Source organism: Poromitra crassiceps, assembly GCF_964638095.1.
Source record: "Poromitra crassiceps genome assembly, chromosome: 9".
NCBI classification, from domain to species: domain Eukaryota; kingdom Metazoa; phylum Chordata; class Actinopteri; order Beryciformes; family Melamphaidae; genus Poromitra; species Poromitra crassiceps.
The window spans coordinates 33,983,999-34,002,376 of NC_139630.1; the positions used below are offsets into that span (position 1 = coordinate 33,983,999).

At 43.4% G+C, this 18,378-nt stretch overlaps 1 protein-coding gene across 1 annotated transcript in view; it reads right to left on the reverse strand.

Annotated features, from left to right (window-relative positions):
* Positions 1-6,059: 6,059 nt before the first annotated feature.
* Positions 6,060-18,378, reverse strand: part of ddhd1b (DDHD domain containing 1b) — a 24,200-nt gene continuing 11,881 nt past the window's right edge. The window contains exons 8-14 of the mRNA XM_083643645.1: positions 15,939-16,195; positions 14,460-14,535; positions 14,046-14,195; positions 12,473-12,537; positions 11,599-11,795; positions 7,311-7,562; positions 6,060-6,691 (exon numbers count right to left, since the gene is read on the reverse strand). Of these exons, the coding sequence (XP_083499771.1) occupies positions 6,507-6,691; positions 7,311-7,562; positions 11,599-11,795; positions 12,473-12,537; positions 14,046-14,195; positions 14,460-14,535; positions 15,939-16,195 (1,182 nt within the window). The 3' untranslated portion in view covers positions 6,060-6,506. The remainder of the gene's footprint in view (positions 6,692-7,310; positions 7,563-11,598; positions 11,796-12,472; positions 12,538-14,045; positions 14,196-14,459; positions 14,536-15,938; positions 16,196-18,378) is intronic.

An 18,378-nucleotide genomic window follows, 5' to 3' on the forward strand; every position in this document is an offset into this window, starting at 1 on the left:
ATATTCTGCAATGAAGATGAGGGGAAAACACCTGTAAATCATATAGGATGTAGGTAGCTTACCTCCGCCAAGGAGGGTTACATGCTGCCACTCCGACGTTCTGCCACTCCGAAATATCGGCACTCAGAAAGGGATCATGTCTATGTTCCCCGGGTTCTATATTCCCCGTTTTTCACGCCAAACCTAACCTCCCCCCATGCCTAAACCTAACCTCCCCCAGACCCTAACCCAAAACCTAACCTCTCCCACCCCCACGCCTAAACCTAAGGTCGGCATTGCGGCTTCTAAGGTGAACGACCGCCAGTCCGAATAATGGAAGTTAACGTTCGGAGTGGCAGGGCTTCGGAAAGGCAGTCAGTAGCCGCCAAGGAGTTTGTCCTGTAAAATGGTTGCGTACACGTCGGTCTGTCATCCCCACCTCACGGGAGCTATTGTAATGCTTTCAGTCATATTTAGGGGAAAACTACTCTGCTTGGCCTCTCTGGCCTGCCCATCACAATGCCTCCTTGTGTGGGTGTGTCCATTATATCACTATGACGTCATCAGTGTGTGTGTGTGTGTGTGTGTGTGTGTGCCCCCCTATGACATCACTGATCAGTCTTGTCACATGCCTCCTTGTGTGTGTGCGTATGTGCGCCCTTATGACATCACTTTTGACATCATCACTGATGACGCCATGATGACGTCACATCATTAGCTAATTGGCCTAATAACTACTGGGGTGAATGACAACACCTCGGCCAGCCCAGGGGTCAACTACATCCCCAGCTCCAAGAAGGTGGCGTTCAAACCCAGGAAACCCGAGGAGGTGAGGAGAGGGGCAGAGCTTCTGCAGCATGCAGTCACCTACACCAAAATAATTTGGTGTCACTTCAAGGCTGAGGTCTAGATTGTCTCACATCTACCAGGATAACATTATAAATACTGTATGTTATATGTTATCCTGGTAGATGTGACAGGCAATCTAGACCATGTACCTACATGTTATATACTGCAACTGTAATGTAATGAACTTCAAAGGAGGGGCCAAGGCACTTTATCTTGCAGATAAAACTCAGACACTCTTGCAAGTGCAGAAGTGACACCATGCAGAAGACACTGTTGTTTGCCAGTACATGGTTGTTTTATCTCTAAGTTGTAATTCACGCATCACCTTCCTCAAGGGAGAGAGAAGGTAGGATCTACTGACAGTTTATTAAAAGTAGATACACCCTATTTATAGGCATTTTCAACATGTTTTGGGTCAGGTTTATTTCATTTCAATACGCAAATGATAAAAACTGAAAAAGAAGAGCTCCAACATGAGTTGATCTGGGGACCGCCTGTAACCCCCTCAAGGACACCTGGTGGTCCCCAAACCCCAGGTTGAGAACCACTGATCCCCACCTTGAGCTTTTTGGTTTGTTTGTGTCCCAGGTGAAGGAACTGCACGGTCCACATCAACGACCGAGGATGAGCTCCAGGTGCATCTTGGGATGCCATGTTCAACATGTTGAACCTTGAATCACAGTTTTATTGACAGGTGATCTCTGGGAAGTGCACTGCTGAGCAACCAGTGTTGGGCAAGTTACTTTCAAAATGTAATATACTACATATTACTAGTTACTTTAATTGAAAGTAACTCGTTACTTATTACAATACTTTTACATTACTTTCGCCAAAATAACAGCAGTAGCAGAATGACATCGCCCCCGCGGAATCAACGCGAAAAATAATTTAAACCGTCTTGAAGTCAGTGTAAACCATCCAAAATTCTGAATGTTATCCTCTTCCTTTGTTATTGTCATCTATAGTGGTTATTTGCATTAAAAAAAAAAGATTAGGAAAAGGTTGTATCTTTATTTAAATATATGCTTTGATTAAAAAAAAAAAAAAAGTAACTCAATTTGTAACTTGTGCTACTTGACAATGTAACTGGTATAATATTACTGAAATCCTATTAGTAATAAGTTACTGCTAAAAGTAATATATTACATGTTATACGTTACTTTTGTAATGAGTTACCTCCAACACTGTGAGCAACAAAGATGTCACCCAAATTAAACAATAATTCAACAATTAAGCAATAAAGAGAATAGCAGGATTACCACTCATCTAAGAGCTATGAACATGCAGTGTCTGTGCAATGCACGGGATATGCAACAGCAGCAGTGCAGCCTTCTGTGGAGGAAAAAAAGCCACCACTCCACTGTGAAAGAGCAGACAGACAGCAGGCGTAGGCTTTGAATTGATCAACTGAGACCATGAGAAGGGAGGTGCAGAGATACATTTTAATGAAAAACCAAAGATTTACCAAGGTAAAGCACCACACCATCCAAGAGGGAACAGTACACCAAGGGTAGAAAGGGTGAGCATGACGGCACAACAACAGTGTCCTCTTGGGCAAGGCAGGGCTAATTCACTTTCATTTCACTCAATTAAGGAAATCAAATTCTCCTCAGAACCTTTTGAGAATAAAGGCTTGATCATAATGCAATTAGTGTCTTTGCAAAATGAGTTAGAATATCCATCGTTTAAAAAAGAAAAAAATGGCACTTAATTACTTTTACAAAATCATTTAATCATCACATAGGAAAATGAATTGGTTGAATGAACTTGGTTGACAAAAAGCTAACGCTTTTACCATCTTGGACCCCCCCAGCAGAAATTGATATAAATTTACAATATAGCCTCTGTGTGAAGTGAAAGGGAATTGACCCTAGCCAGGGTCCAAGGCAACCAGGGGGATACAGCAGGGTGGAGCACCCACACATTCACAACGCCACCTAGTGTTCCTCAGGGCACGGTACTCTTACTTCCCCTACCAGAGGATCTCTATGGGAAATTAAGAGCACACATCTATGTTGCTTATGGCACATGAATGTCCTAAGCTGTTCCACAGGAAGGAGCTATCACTTTATTTCTACATTGTGTAACAGTAGACATGTAAACCTGGACGGGCTCAACCATAAACCAACTAGCTGGTGTAGCTGTCAGTTTGTCAGGTAGGTAACCAACCATCACTTGGAGGTCCACTTCTATTCTAATCACAGGCCTACAGCTTGCAGAAATAGGGAAAGTAGCTGGTGAGTATTGGGAGGAACCAACCACTGGCTGGACAAAACAGTTGGAGATTAGTTTTAGTTAGGATGATACATTCCAAATGCTGGAGGCAGAAATAATCTCAAACGTAGAGATAATGAAGCCAAAGAACCACAATCCTGACTAAATGCCATAACTGAATCTGGAAAATGCAAAATAAAAAAATGAGGTCTAGCCCTTGTTATCTAGGTTCAAACTAGCTATACCAGCCTGAGCCTATAGCTATCATTAGCCTGCTGAACATCCAAGATCATGAATGAATTAAACGTCATTGCCATTAATATTTATAAAATTATTATCATTATTAATTATTTATTCATAGTATTTTTTTACTAAATGTATTATTTTGCAATTGAAGTTTGCCAGTTAGCTAACTTGCTAACTAGCGCTGAAAAACTTTGTTCGTTGACTCCGCCCCCTGAGATTTAACTCCAACCAATTAACTCTAACCAATGAGATGACTTCTGCCTCCAGAGTAACCCTCCCTCTGAGAAATGTCCGTCGAGCTCAAACTCAAGTCTACAGAAAATTGAGTTTCCTGCCCTGCATGTTAGTCTCCTAAATATAACGATGGTCAGACTCAGGGAGATACACAAACACAGAACATGAGAAAATCGAACAGCAAAGCAGTACAGTAAAATATATCACAACAAAATGATGTCAAAATAAAAATTGTAAATATAATTCATGGCAAGTTTGAACATTTCTTGGCCTTCGGTGTAACTTGATGTAAAGGTTCAGTCTGTGATTTAATTAAAACGTATATCTTGTAGTGGGCTTAAAATGTCAGTCTGCATGCTGCTATCTCCTCATCTCAATTGAATCATAAAGCTCAAATCTATGTACATGGCACAAAATACCCATATCATGCTTTATTTGAACCAAAATACCAAGTGATTTGACTTTCACTTCTCAAAGAAAACAACCATTTTCAAAATGCTTAAAGATAAATAAATTTGACAAAGTATATAAAATATTCTCAGATGTAACTTCAGTTTTCATAAATAAATCATTATGCATGGGTCCTTCATGCTTCATGGATCTCAAACCTGAGTCAAACAGTATTAGCAGATACATCTCAGCGTTTGTTTTATACCACAGGAAGGACCAGATGGGTGGGGTTAGCTGCATTAGCATAATTCAGACAGCATCGGGTAAGTAATTAATTCCCTTCTGAATACCTATGATTGTTTAAACATTCTTGCATTCATTGTCCGTCCTATGCGGCAAACCCCAGCTATCTGGCTCAGTCTCCAACTAAACAAACACTGAAAATTACTTAGGACTATTTGATGATTTAAAGCCCCAATATGTAGTAAGCTGCTGAGCAGCAGCAACAGCGGCCTCTGCTGCCACAAGTGGTAATTACAGGGTGCTGATACAGTACATGCTAATTACTTCCCTGTTCGTACATTCAGATATCAGCCTTATTTTACGGTTTCTGCTTGTACTCTTCTTCTCTGCATTATTCATAACTGCCTAAAGATATTGCACGCTTATTGCTCATTTCTAGTACAACCGTGCATGCAGTTGAGCAATTGTGCACCGTGTGGAACCCCTCCGCCTTATTATAGTAGTGAGATCCGCTGAACAAATAGTTCCAAATATTCCCAAATCTTGCTGTCGACTTGTTTTATTGAAGGATAGCACAAATAATCAAGCTATGCTAACTCGGAGCGATAAACACATTTCACTTCCTATACATACTTCACAATAAAAGTGTCCCGTTAGTTTGTCAGCGGAAAGCTTTTAATATGGAGGAGCTGCAGCGGAAGTGGAGCGACATCCAGGTAACCTCTTTGCTCTGACCAGCTCACCAAAGTTACATGGTGCAGGAAAAGGCGTTCAGACACGGAGCAGGGATGATAGAGGCGCCATTCTCTATTAGAAGTCAGTGTACCATCAAAAATGATTTAGAAGCCGTTACATTAAGGTAAATAGTTACATATTGGGGCTTTAAGTATTTTATTTAGACTTTAAGAATTTTATTTCGGCTTTTTGACCCTGGTCGGATAGATAGGTGGTAATTTGGAGAGCTGCCTCGGTACAAAGTGCGGTAAAAAATCGAATCATGTGCGGCCTGTCAGTGTTCGTACAAATATTGTGCCTTCAGTTGAACTGGGATTAATCACAGCTAAACTCAGGCGTTCTGTGGTTGTCTTGCAATGAGAGCAACCCCGTTTCTTGGCAACATTCAAATATTTGGCCACCAAGTTTCAGACACCTAAAAGAGGAAGTCGTCATCATGTTGTTTCCTTCATTCCTAACAAAAATAGCAGTTCTGTGAATGTAAACATGACACATGGGACGACTCTACACAAGGTCAACGTAGAGTTAACTTAAAAAAAAAAAGGCCAGGCTGCTTGCATCTGATTATCTGTATTCCAGTTTGAGGATTCAGTTTCTGTGCAGTGCCTTACCTTGGGGGCGAGGGGGGGGGGAGCACTCCCCTATCACAAACAGCCCGGTCCGTCTCAGGGCGGGGTCACATGACCACGTGGGGCTCCTCCTATAGGCTCTCTCGTGTGAGGCATCGGATTAGTGAGAAATTATAAGATTGACGTGTTTCTCAAGAGGCAAGACCCGGGAAGGAGCATCAAGGCTTTCACTATGGCTACAGTTTCAGGAGCGAGTCAACAGTCACGGCGACGGGGAAGAGCGCTGCGCGGCCCGAAGCACAGCCATCAGCAAAGAGCGCTGTGCGGCCCGAAGCACAGCCATCAGCAAAGGCGGGTCGGGAGGGGCAGTCATTGTAATTGGCAAGAAGAGCCAACGATTTCAGACAGGAAGGAGAAAAGTCCTCACTATCAGGAGAAAGGAGCAGGGAACTGGACAGGCTTTGGTCAAATGAACACAGATACTCCACTGTGGGGTGGAGGGGGGCAGGGAGGGATGTGTGTGTGTGTGTGGGGGGGGGGGGGGTCCCGAATTCACAGTATATGTCCGCTCAGTCTGGTTCAAAGGTCATCAAGGTGAGAGTGTGTAAACTGGGAGGCGATGACATGTTTTGTGTGTCAAATAGGTCGGTGATGGCTAGTATGTTTGTGTTGGATCAATTCATTTTCAGTTCAGTCAATTTATTTTTTTCAATTTTCGTTTTTATATTTGCAAATCAAAAAGTTCTTCCAGTCTAATAAATAACGATGAATTACTTTTGTAGACAGTTGTTCCATAAGTTCAATGAGTTATCCTCCAATGTGGGGGGGGGGAGTGACACAGCATTGTAAGCCAAACTCAACTATTTTCATTTGCATTGTCCCTAACAAACTAATAGCTAACGATCTAACTAAAATAAATTAAAGAAAGATTGGGAATGAATGAAGGCTCTATCATTATTATGTGAATCGGGCTTACAGTTTACAGTTGAAAAGGAATAGAAAGTGAATTGAGTCCAACCCTAGCCGAGTGTGTCGGGGTGCGCTTGGTTATGACGTGTCTGGGTTGTCTTCTGCGGGCTCGGGCGGGTCTTGCTGTCTGTACATGAAGGTGAGGAGGAACAGAGCCACGTCGTGGGAGCACCAATAGGCCGTGTGCGAGGTCACCGCCGACCAATAGCGGCTCTCCACCAGGCCCTCGCGCAGCTCAAAGTCGATGCGTCGCTCCAACTCCACTGGAACACAGAGGAGACGTTACAGATCAGCACATCGCTGTGCTGCTTGCAGAGAAGACGATGCTCATATTCAGCTATTTCTTCATGTATTTTTAAAGGAACAGTTCACCCAAAACACACACAACAGTCCTGGAGTTTCACGGCAAAAACATGAACGTGAGCTGAAAGTCACATTTTCAGTTTTACTTTCGCTTTAAGCTCACGGCTACAGTGACGCTTTCAGCTAAAACAGGGTGACCTCTTTTCAAGTCAACTTGGCATCTCGGGGCTTCTGGAGACTTGGATTACTCCAAATGAGCAGTATGGAGCCATTTTTCCCCCCGTTTGAAAGTTGGTCACCATCGACTTCAAAAGTTTAGGAGAATGCTGCAATGATGTTTTGCTGTGAAACTCCAGGACTGTTTTGTGGACTAAAAAACCTGACCCAACAGCCCACTGGCATAGGGGTGAGTAGATAATGACAGAAATGGTCATTTTTGAGTGAACTGTTCCTTTAACTGGTATGAACACCAGAGAAGAAGAGGCAGACAAGTTCAGCATGCTTAGCTAAATGACAGAGACTGGTATCAGGTGTGTTGCTTCCTTCTCCCATGTCATTCTGATGAGGAACTGTACTTACGCGTGGTGCTGTCCATGATAGCTGAGGTGGACTGGGACATGGCGGGCTCCACCTTCCTCCCGTCCTCCTCTTCCTGTTTCTCCTCGCCGTCTGTGGCCGTCGCCCCCTCCTCTCCCGACCCCGCGTTCTCCACCTCCGAGGCTCCGCCCTCCGAATCCAACGGGTCCTCCTCCAGTCCGCCCACCTGGCCGCTGGAGCGGGAAAAGCGGGAAAACAGCATTCCTCCGATTCCTTTTCCGATACTCGCAGCGCCTAAGGGAGGAGAGACCACTAGTGACGGGTGCATTCGTGCATGTAGTAGTATTTGGGTTTGTAGCTCAGTTGATGCACTGGACATGGTTTAACGCTGAACAACAACAGCAAGCAAGTAAAATAGTAAACATGTGATGTAGTTCCACCCAAGAGGTCGGTGGTTCGATTCCCGGCTCCTCCAGTCTGCATGTCGAAGTGTCCTTGGGCAAGCCAAATTGCTCCTGATGGTGTGCCAGCACCCTGCGTGGTAAGCTGCCGCCATCGGTGTGTGAATGGGTGAATGTACCTACTGACTGTAAAGCGCTTTGGATAAAAGCGCTATATAAATGCAGGCCATTTACCATTTACCACCCTTGGGTCAGTCAGTGATTGCTGGGTGTACTTGAAATATGAGTGACATTGGTGAGCATTTTCATATAGGACAATGAAAAGACAGATTGGCTATATTTCTGTTGCCTACTCTCCTCACAATTAGGCTTACAAGTTATATCTTGAAATTAGTCACTGTAATTGTCGTGCTTTTACTGAATAGAGCTAATATATATACATGTATATAGCTAATAGAGCAACAACAACAATGATCGAAAATTAGATTTCCACCCCTCCCCTTGTTATTTTTTGTTCTTGCTCAAACCGAATGTTTTATGGTCACTCATTCAGTATTGGTTCCAGCCTTACAACTCGTTATATCAGGATTTTTCTAAATGTATAGGAAATGAATGGGGAACTTACTTCCGGGGCAGCAAACATCACGAAAGGTCACGTGACTGTTGAGCTCTATATACAGTACAAAATATAAGAACTACAATGCACAATAAATGCAATCTGTACATTAAATGAATGAAGGTGAATCAAATGGACCAATCCAGAATCAGCTCACTAATGTCCAACAGCCAACAGAAAGAAGCAAGTTAGTTCAAACAAATGTTCTTCTCACCACTAGAAACCACCGGGAGGAGACAGAGAGTAAGCCAACTACACAAGTGTTTCCTCTGTGATTTGATGTAACAACGGTAATTGGGGGTATTTTTAGTTTAGGTTCCACTTCTGTCCCTGTTTTGGTCCTATTTATAGTTTTGTTTTGATTTGATTGAGGTGCCATGTGCTCTGCGTGAGTATGACAAACATATTTGTAAAGAAACACAGTTATCACTATGTTTTCACATGGAATCCACCTTTAGATCTCACCCTTTTCATTATCATCTAACCCAGGGGTTCCCAAACAAACTTTTTCATCTTGGGACCCAAAAGATAAATGTTGTGTCTCCCTGGGACCCACCCCCCACGGGTCCAAGACCCAAAATGGGACCCGACCCATAGTTTGGGAAACACTGATCTAACCAAATAAACTAGCAGAAATGTAAGTCATTCTGTTGTAAAGCAAAGTTCCCACCTCATCATATAAAAGAACAGAACAGAAAATAAAACAATATATTTTAATCTCCAATTTCTGTCTGGATACTGGATACAATTCTTATCACAACTAATACCATTGTCTTGATTGTTTGTTTTTCTTTCATTATTAGTCTTTAATTTGTTTAGATTTTCTTTTAAATAATGGCCCATTTCCTCCGCTGGTATCAACGCGGCCCCGCACAGCTCGTCTCGCTTTTTTGTCTCATTCCACCGATCAAAAACGTGGACAGCCCGGGTTGAGTCGGGGTTGAGTCGTGCTGCTTTTGGTCCCTGCTCTGTTGAGGTTCTAGGGCTGTGGAGCCGGTACCATACGGTGACGTGAAAACACTGCAGACGACTGATTGGTCAGGCAGAATCGTGTTTACTGTAGGCATCTACTGTCAATGCTGGATACCAGTTTAGTGGGGCTTACCTTCTCTTCTGTTATTTCCAGAAGTTATTTATTTTGTGTTGCTGCCTTCGGCTCTGGTGAAATAAAATCGATCTCCTTGCTCAGCTTTAACATGAGGTGGTTTTCAATTGTTTTGAGAGAGAAAAAAGTCCGCTCCTCGGGAAGCCCTTTGTAGTTGGCTCCGCTAGGCCGCAGGCGAAGCCGCGGTCTTGCCTGTTGAGTTGCCGCTGGGGTTCTCCCAGTAGCGCCTCTCCCGTCCCCGCGCAGCGCATGCATGTGAGTTTGAGTAACAACAAAGTGATATCCATTCTCCTAGCCGATTGTCACATTTGCCCATGTACACTGTAGGTCATTTAGAGGCACCAGTATTTCATAATCAGTTTAAAAGTTCCGTGTATGGATTTAATTTTAACGTTATACTTGTAGCCTACTTCGGCTATGGGCGGAGGGCAGATATGCGGTCGCTATGACGACCAGGTGTGGGCGGAGGCAAGTAAACTTGCTATGGAAACAGAGTAGTCTATATCAAGTAGAGCCGAGTAATACCACATCGAGTAGAGCTGTACTGTGCTGTTATATGTGGTGGAAATGAGCCATAAGGTGAGACTCTATAAGCCCCTCCGGGTTTCTTTCCCTCACCTGCACAATTTTCTTTGTATTAAGATACTTGTACTATCTGTTGTTATTCATTTTTCTTTGTGCAAATTAACAATAACAATAACAATACCATGAATCAAGAATACATCTATTTAGTTTGAGTTGAGATGGAAATTAGGCCTAGTTTAATTAAGACATACTGTGACTTGAATTTCTCATTCTCTGGCGCAGAGGAAACACTCGGTAGGGAGCGAGTCTGCAGTTTACTGCACAGTAGCCATCCCCTTGCAGCTAGTCATCAGTTTAAAGTGGCCTTTAGAGTGCACGCTGAGAAGTAACATCACGGCTGCATGCTGTCAGTCCAGGAGACAAGAGCTAATGGAACTCTATCGATCTGTTGAGGCTGTTTTGCTGTCCACTGCTCGTCCTGCTACAACATCGGCTATGCAAGCAACTCCTGTCTCCCTCAGCTCAGATCAAGTCGTTCCTCGCAATATCTTTGTGGCCGTTTGTGGCCGAGGGGGGCGGAGCTTAGTTTGGGTTTCCATCACGGTCCTAGATATCATTTATTTGTGTGTTGTGATTGACTTTTTTTGGGGGGGTTAACCCACTTCCCCTCAACCTGCCTCGTCTACCTCTAAATCAGTTCACGATTTCCTACATTTCCCAGAATGCCTTTCAACGACCCCAGAGAAAGGGGGCTCTCTCTGCTATAGATGGTTTTCACGGAATTATGTTGCTAGGGAACCGTGTTGAAACCTACATGTAGCTCATTTCCTGTCAAGTTATTTTACTAGCAAACGCTACAGTAGGAAGTAAGCTGGGGGCGATTTTAGAATGTTTATGCTGTTGAATTGAAACCGTCGATATACAGTACATACAGTAGGTGGAGAGAGCTTTTTCAGTTGAGAAACACACATATTATATAAAAAAAAAGTCGTCAAAGAGGGTGTTGCATTTCACAAGCTACGGGCGGCAGATCTGCACAGGTGGAAGCTGTGACTGCCTTCTGCTCTATTTTGTGCTGCGTCTACATTTGAAAACTGTGGGTGGTGGAGAATTTGGTCTCTGCCTCTTCTACCATGGATTTCTCCCTGTATGATTTTTTTTTTTTTTAACCATTTTCCTTCCAATTGTACTTGGCCAATTCCCCCTGCTGTCCCGGTCATTGCTCCACCCCCTCTGCCGATCTGGGGAGAGCCGTAGACTAGCACCATGCTTCCTCCGATACACCAGCCCCTTCTTTTCACCCGAGAGCGAGAAGTTTCACCGGCAAGACGTAGCGCGTGGGAGGATCACGCTATTTCCCCCAGTTCCCCTCCCACCAAACAGGCGCCCCCCGACCAACCAGAGGAGGCACTAGTGCAGCAACCAGGACCGGCTTCCCACCCGCAGACACGGCCAATTGTGTCTGTAGGAACGTCCGACCAAGCCGGAAGTACCGCCGCCGGGAATTGAACCCGGGTCTCCGAGGCGGTAGGTGGTAGGTGAGTGCTTTTACCTCTACCCTACCCAGACGCCCATGCATGATTGCTGAACATCTCTTGGTGTAAAATGGCAGCTCCAGAAAGCAGCCCTCGTCTATCTCTCCGTCTGTCATCCATAGGCCCATATCCCTCCCCGTCTCCTCACCCATGATGCTGGCCTTGCCCAGGTTGGTGATGGACTCTCCGTAGTGGCGTCGGGCTGGCGGGGGTGAGGTGGAGGGGCTGGGGAGGCTCTCTGAGTCGGTGTCTCTCTGGTTCTCCTTCACCGACACGCTCTCCTTCACCGGGTTCAGCAGCGTGGGCCGGATCTGGCTGTACGGCGTCGGGCTGGTGGTGTTATACCTGCCGGGCCAACGCACACATCACTTCTACCTCTCTCTCCTCAGCGAATATTGCAGTTTTGTATTTCTTTACCACACACACTTTCCTATCGTACATGATCACTGATCAGTCTATGGACACAGGAGCATTTTGTCAGATATATTCTCATCTATTGTGTTTCTGACCCTTCCCCTCTTTACTGCTGTTGGTTAATAATGTTGGTAAGGTGGAGATTTAAATTGTACTGCGCAAGTGCAAGTCACCGCGCTGTGGTATTTTTTGCATTGCACTTCCCAAGAAAACATTTCAAAAGTAATAAAACAACACGGAAAACTAAGGGGAAAGAGAGACCGGAGACAGAGACAGAATGTTGTTTGTTAAGCTCATATATTATGTTGTTGGCTGTATGTAGGCTATAATGTTATCATCTAGCCACACCCACTGTTCCCTAATCAAGCTCACCTGAACAATTTTCAGGGTGTGGCCAGCCTCTATATATACCTCACTGACATGAGTCAGTCTTTTAAAACCTGATGAAGGTCTAGTACCGAAACGTTGTTTCCCTATTTATCTTCTAATAAAGAGTTTACCAGTAAGGTCAGTGTCATGTGGGATTTTCTCTACTTTAAGCTCATATATTATAAAATATATTTATATATTTTAAATCACATATTGTAAAATGGCATGACAGGTCTTACCAGTGTATTTGGACAGGAGAAACGTTGCTGTAGTGCTTTAAGATGAGGGGCTCCAATCTGTATGCCTGGGGGGGAGGGGGGGAGACATGCTTACGTAAAATACATACTTTTAATCATGAATATAAAAAACTGCAGTTGGGTAAAAATCTCAACATTACTGTATGTCTTTTTGTTATTAATGTTTTTACTTGAACTAAAGAATGACACAGTCCTCTATAGAGACAGTCAGTCTGTGTGGGGATGCCCACAAAATTACTATGGCTGGCGCGCGGGTGGGGTAAAAACCCCCCCATATATCTCAATTGGCTGACTCACCAAAGGACCGTGCTGCAGCTCTACACTACAGGATTGGGGATTCTAGATCAGGTACATAGACAGATGTGCGTTTACTGCGGCGGTTAAATCCCCGATCCCCGTGTCTGCCTGGGCTGGGCTAGCAGCTAATGCTAACTATGCTGAATGGGGAGAACAGGAGGATTTACCCCACCCTGACCACGCCCCCGGCCAGCTACCCCAGCGTTTATGACGAGACATCGACCCAACATATTGGTAGGGAAAATGTGTATGAAACCCATTTGTGAATAATAAAATGACATGGCTGTGTTAATTCTTAACGTGATTGTTTGGTATGAGATTTTCACACAACAGTAAGAAGACACGTTTTATGCACTCTGATCTTTTTCTACCATTTGTTTTGATGTCATTTGTGTCATTCTTTGGCATCTCCCATAACGCCGTCTCTTCTTGATCTCGTCTTGAAGTAAACATAATCCTTTCTATATTGTTTTAGCTCTGCTGCCGTTTCCTTTCCAAGTGCTTCTCTTACAGGCTTTTGCTCTATTTTCTATGTTTTTGATGATGAAGGTTATTCTAATGTAGAATCTGATGAAGCAGTATGCGAAACGCATAGTTCGCTCTTTCTCCTTTTTAAATGTAACCTAATAAAAAAAAAGAGACATTGCTATCCTGCTGTGCGCTGGAAGACTTTTTTAGTTCACTGTGATTCACGTGGCACCCAGGAGAGAAGCACTGCTGTGCACAGGGCATCCTCAGCTGTTTATTCTAATGTAAGTTGATCTGGATAAGAGCATCAGCTAAATCAGAATCAGAATCAGAATTCTTTTTCAGAATCAGAAGAATCAGAATTATTTGATCAGATATAGATAGTATTAACAGATATAAACAGTATTAACAGAATATAACCAGTCTTGTCAGCTAGGTGAGGTAGCCTAAGTTTGCCGTTTACAGAATATGTACAGGGTCAGGGTGCATCAGAGGTAGCAGCAATAAGTGAGCTTTGTGCTGAAATCCACGGGGAGGCGAGAAAATTGGGATAAAAGTACGATGTCGCATCCCTGATGTTTAATAACTCTTTAATAATAATAATCCTAGTAGAGTGGCAAAAAAACACAATTAAAGACTAGAAACAAATAAAAAAGAGCGCACGGGTTTGAATGGCAAATGGCAAAAAATGAATACAAAATATACGTCTAAACTAAAACTAGCATAAAATCTACTCCAAAGCCTAAGCAGCTATAACACACGATGGGCATTGTGGTGAAGGGCGGCTCACCACAGGGTCAGTGGGATGGAATATGTTGAAGAGACGTTGGCAGATGGACGTGGGCAGGATGTGGTCCTGCACAACGCTGCTTCCTGGACGGATGCCTCGTAACGCCAGGAAAACAGCCAGCGGAGAGCCCATGCAGAAGAAGTTCTCCACCTGCAAACACACAGGAGCCTCCAGGTTAGAGAGGCAGGATGATGACTGGAAGGAGGGTCGCTGGTTTGAATCCCACACCCCTCCTTCATCATTTGAATTTGATCTTTTTGAGGATGCAGATTAGAAACGACAGGCGTGCTGATGAGCGGAGGGGTTGGTGGCCTGAGACACGCCATGGGCTGATGCTGAATAGGAAATGCTTGCCAGTGGCCTGCACAGTAACCATTGGTTACCCATATACAGCAAAACACATGTGAACATTACCTTGAATTTCAAGGCTGGCACTGCTGCAGATGAGGAGGTTTGCAAACCCTGGAGCCGATCCTCCAAAACCCTCAACCTATAAGAGAGTCGTGGATATTATACTCAAGATTATACACAATAAATATCACTTGAATTCTAGACAGCCATACTGTATCATACTGTATTGCATTCCAAAATGAGACAGGCACCATTTGAAAAGCACTTAAGCCCTGTTCACATGGGGGTAGTATTATGTGGGTCTTTATGTGTCATGAACTGTATTGGATACAGTTGTGTAAGGCCAAGATTGTCCAATTTGTTCCCTTCTTATTTACAAAGTAAAACTTGACATTTGTGCTGAAAGAGCATTCTGAAGCTTTGCTCTATCGATCCCACTACTGCCTCCACTTTTCATTACAGCAGGGGGAGGATAGCGACCGCACGGCAAAAACAAATTACGTCTGAAATGACAGTTCGATTTGGACGCCGTTAGTATTATCAGGGGGAGGCCTGGCTTCAACAAAATACAGGAGCTCCTTTGTGCTGGAATTTGGACTTTCTGAGATACAGACATACATGTAGCAGATTTGCTTGCTATTAAAATCACCAACGATCATTCTCCACAGTGAGTGGAGATCACTGCATGTCCTGAGGGAATATCAGTCCCAATGTAAATAGGGCTTTACAGTAGTCTGACAAAATGATTGTAGTCACGTGTAAATAATAAACGTCCGTTACATTCAAGCCATTGCCAAACGAGTTCCCACAATGCTGATTAAACCGTGCAGTACCAGATCATTCTCTGTATTCCAGTGTCGATTAAAGATTAAAGATTGAACCGGACGGACAAACCCCGTCTTTATTCGTCACAAACACCGTGGCATGCACACATGTGCACAGCAGCCCGTACACACACACACACACACACACACATGCTTTGGAGGTTCCGTGAAATTTGTCCTCCATGTTTGACCCCATCCTGGCTCGTCCTCCTCCATGGTTCAGGCCAGGAGCGGTGGGCAGCTGCAGTGGACCAACTTCTTCCAACCGCCGCTAGTCAGACGACGATCTTCTGCATGTTCTTAGTTGTGGGTTATATATGGAGGAACCCCAGGGAGCACGGGGAGAACATGCAAAATCGCAGAAATCGTAATGTGGAAACAACATGGCTGCTACAAAGAAGATGTGTATGTATTTGATTGCTCAGAGCGTTTAAATAAAACACGATAGCCGTTTCCAGTTTTTGCATGGCAACAAAGAGCGGCCGGGAACTCATTTTCCCAACATCACATGAACGCAGCGCACGTTCCTTCACTGCCAGAAGGCGGAGAGTCAAAGGTTCCCCCACTGCAAAAGTTACGCACTCCAGCTTTTAAAACCCCAGCTTACAAAATAGAAACATTTAAAGGGATTACAAGCATCTTTGACATCTTCAATAAATAGATTTGGACTTTTCTGAATGAAACTCCCATCGGCAGAATAGTGAGCGCTGAGGTATACCTGAGTCGCGTCAGTCTCAGCTGCTCCTGCAGGTGGCGCTCCTCGTGGCTCGGCCAGCGCGCCTCCGTCTCCTCGGGGTCCGGCGCCTCTTGATGGTGAAAGCGCACCGGGTCCCAGCCCGTCATGATGTCGAAGGTGATGACGCAGCCCAGCGAGTGAGACACGATGGAAACCTTCCCGTTCTCCCCAAACTCGGGATTCCGCGTGCAGAAGAGCGTGTAGAGACGATTCAGCTCCAGAGCCAGACCCCTGGTGATCTGTGCACGTGCACACGCGCACACACACACACACACACACACATATACATATCAGCTTACTGTTTGATTGGCGAAGCCTAACCACCTGACCATCTTAATTTTGCGTACGTTTCATGCAGAAAATGGCTTGTAGTGTAGATGTAAAAAATAAAGCCTTTATTTTGCTTTTTAAAGCCACAATATTAACTAGTTTTTTTTCCAACATTGTATTTATTGTTTTTCATTTATCACATTTAGACATTTATACAAATTACAATACAAACATCCCATACATATCCCACCTCCCTCCCCTCCCCACAGTAGCACAACAGAAAGATAAACAAACATACAAAACAAAAACAAAAACACACCGACATACAGACCATGATTCTTCTGGGGGCTGACTAATTTAGCTTACACTTTTCAGTTACATCTTGACTCATGTACAGGTATATAGAATGGAATACAGAGAGCCAATGGAATAAAGAAGCAAAAAACAAAATTCAGATGAAAACAGAAACAGTCAATCAACCTGTCCCAGGCGCTTCCATCATGCCGGCCACATCTGTCCTCTCTAGATAACAAATAAAAGGGCCCCAAATGCTGTCAAACAATTCCTGTTTACCCCTGATGATATATGTGATTTTTTCTAAGGGCAGCGTTGTTGTTAATTCAGAAATCCATCTCCCGATCCCCGGCCTACCAACCTGTTTCCAAGTTACGGCAATAACTCTTTTGGCCAAAAGTAAACCTATATCCAGAAACCTTTTCTGTCTCCTTCTGATGTTAAAATTAAGTGGGTATAATCCTAAAATAAAAAGCTTTGGATCTAAAGGTATTTGTATGGACAAAATATCTTGAATACATTTTCTTACTGCATCCCAAAATGTTTTGATTTGGTTGCACTGCCATAGACAGTGGAAAAGTGTACCTTTTTCTTTTTGGCACTTGAAGCATAAATCAGGAATGGCACCATTGTATTTATTGATCTTTTCTGGCGTTACATAGACTCTCATCAACCAGTTATACTGCAGCAATTTAAGGCGTGAGTTAAACGTTTGGGATTGTGCTTTATCACATGCCTCCTCCCAGTCCCCTTCAGTAATGTCTTCATCATCTAAGTCCTCTCTCCATGCCTCCAGTCTCTCCATGGAAGACTCTGAAGACTGTCCTACCAGATGATTATATATCCTAGAAATGATGCCTCTGCCTAAACAGTTCATCAACATTACCTCTTCTATTGCAGACATAGTGGGAATAGTTAAAGATTGATTTTGCTGTTTTCTGATGAAATCTCTCACTTGTAAATAGCCAAAGAATTGTTTGCGATTTATGTTGTATTTATCTATTATTTCCTCAAATTACATCATCTGATCACCATCTGGTTTATATAAATCTCCTATTTTTTGTAAGCCATTTTCAGCCCAGTCTTTAAACCACCCAGACCTCTCAATATTAACTAGTTGACCTTAATATTAGGGATGGGCATCGAATTTCGAATTTTCGAATAATCGTTGTTATTATCAAGGTCGACTTTTATTATTGAAAGTCGAAATTCGTTTATTGAAAAAAAAAAAAAAAAAAAAAAAATTGTGAGTGAAATGTTGCATTGTCTCCCCTGATTCTAAGTATAGTCGAATCGCTTGGTTTGAGCAAGTAAAACAATTTTTATAAGCAACCTCTCCCTCTTCATGGGATTTCACCCGCCATTCATTTTTCCATAAACCTTGCTTAAAATGCTTATAAAAATTGTTTTACTTGCTCAAACCATTTTTTTTTACTTTTTTTACTTTTTTTTTTTTACTTTTTTTTTTTTTTTTTCGAATTTCGATTAAAAGTCGACTTTGGCCAGCGAATTTCGAATAGTGTTTTTGCTAGAAATGCCCATCCCTACTTAATATAACAGCTTCTAAATCATTTTGATGGCACACTGACTTCTAAATAGAGAATGGCGCCTCTATCATTCCCACTCCATGCCTGAACGCCTTTTCCTGCTGGTAGATTACGTCTACCGTAGTCATTTTTAGACTTGCCAAAAAGCTGTTTTCAAGCTAAAAACAAACAAACTGTTTTAAAGTTTTAATATTTTTCGGGTGAGAACGTAACATATATGTGACCAGTTTATCAGAATAACGCCTATTGGAAATATTTAACGAGCAGTGAGGACTGGGAGCGCTGGCTGTGCTGACACTGGTCGGACTAGC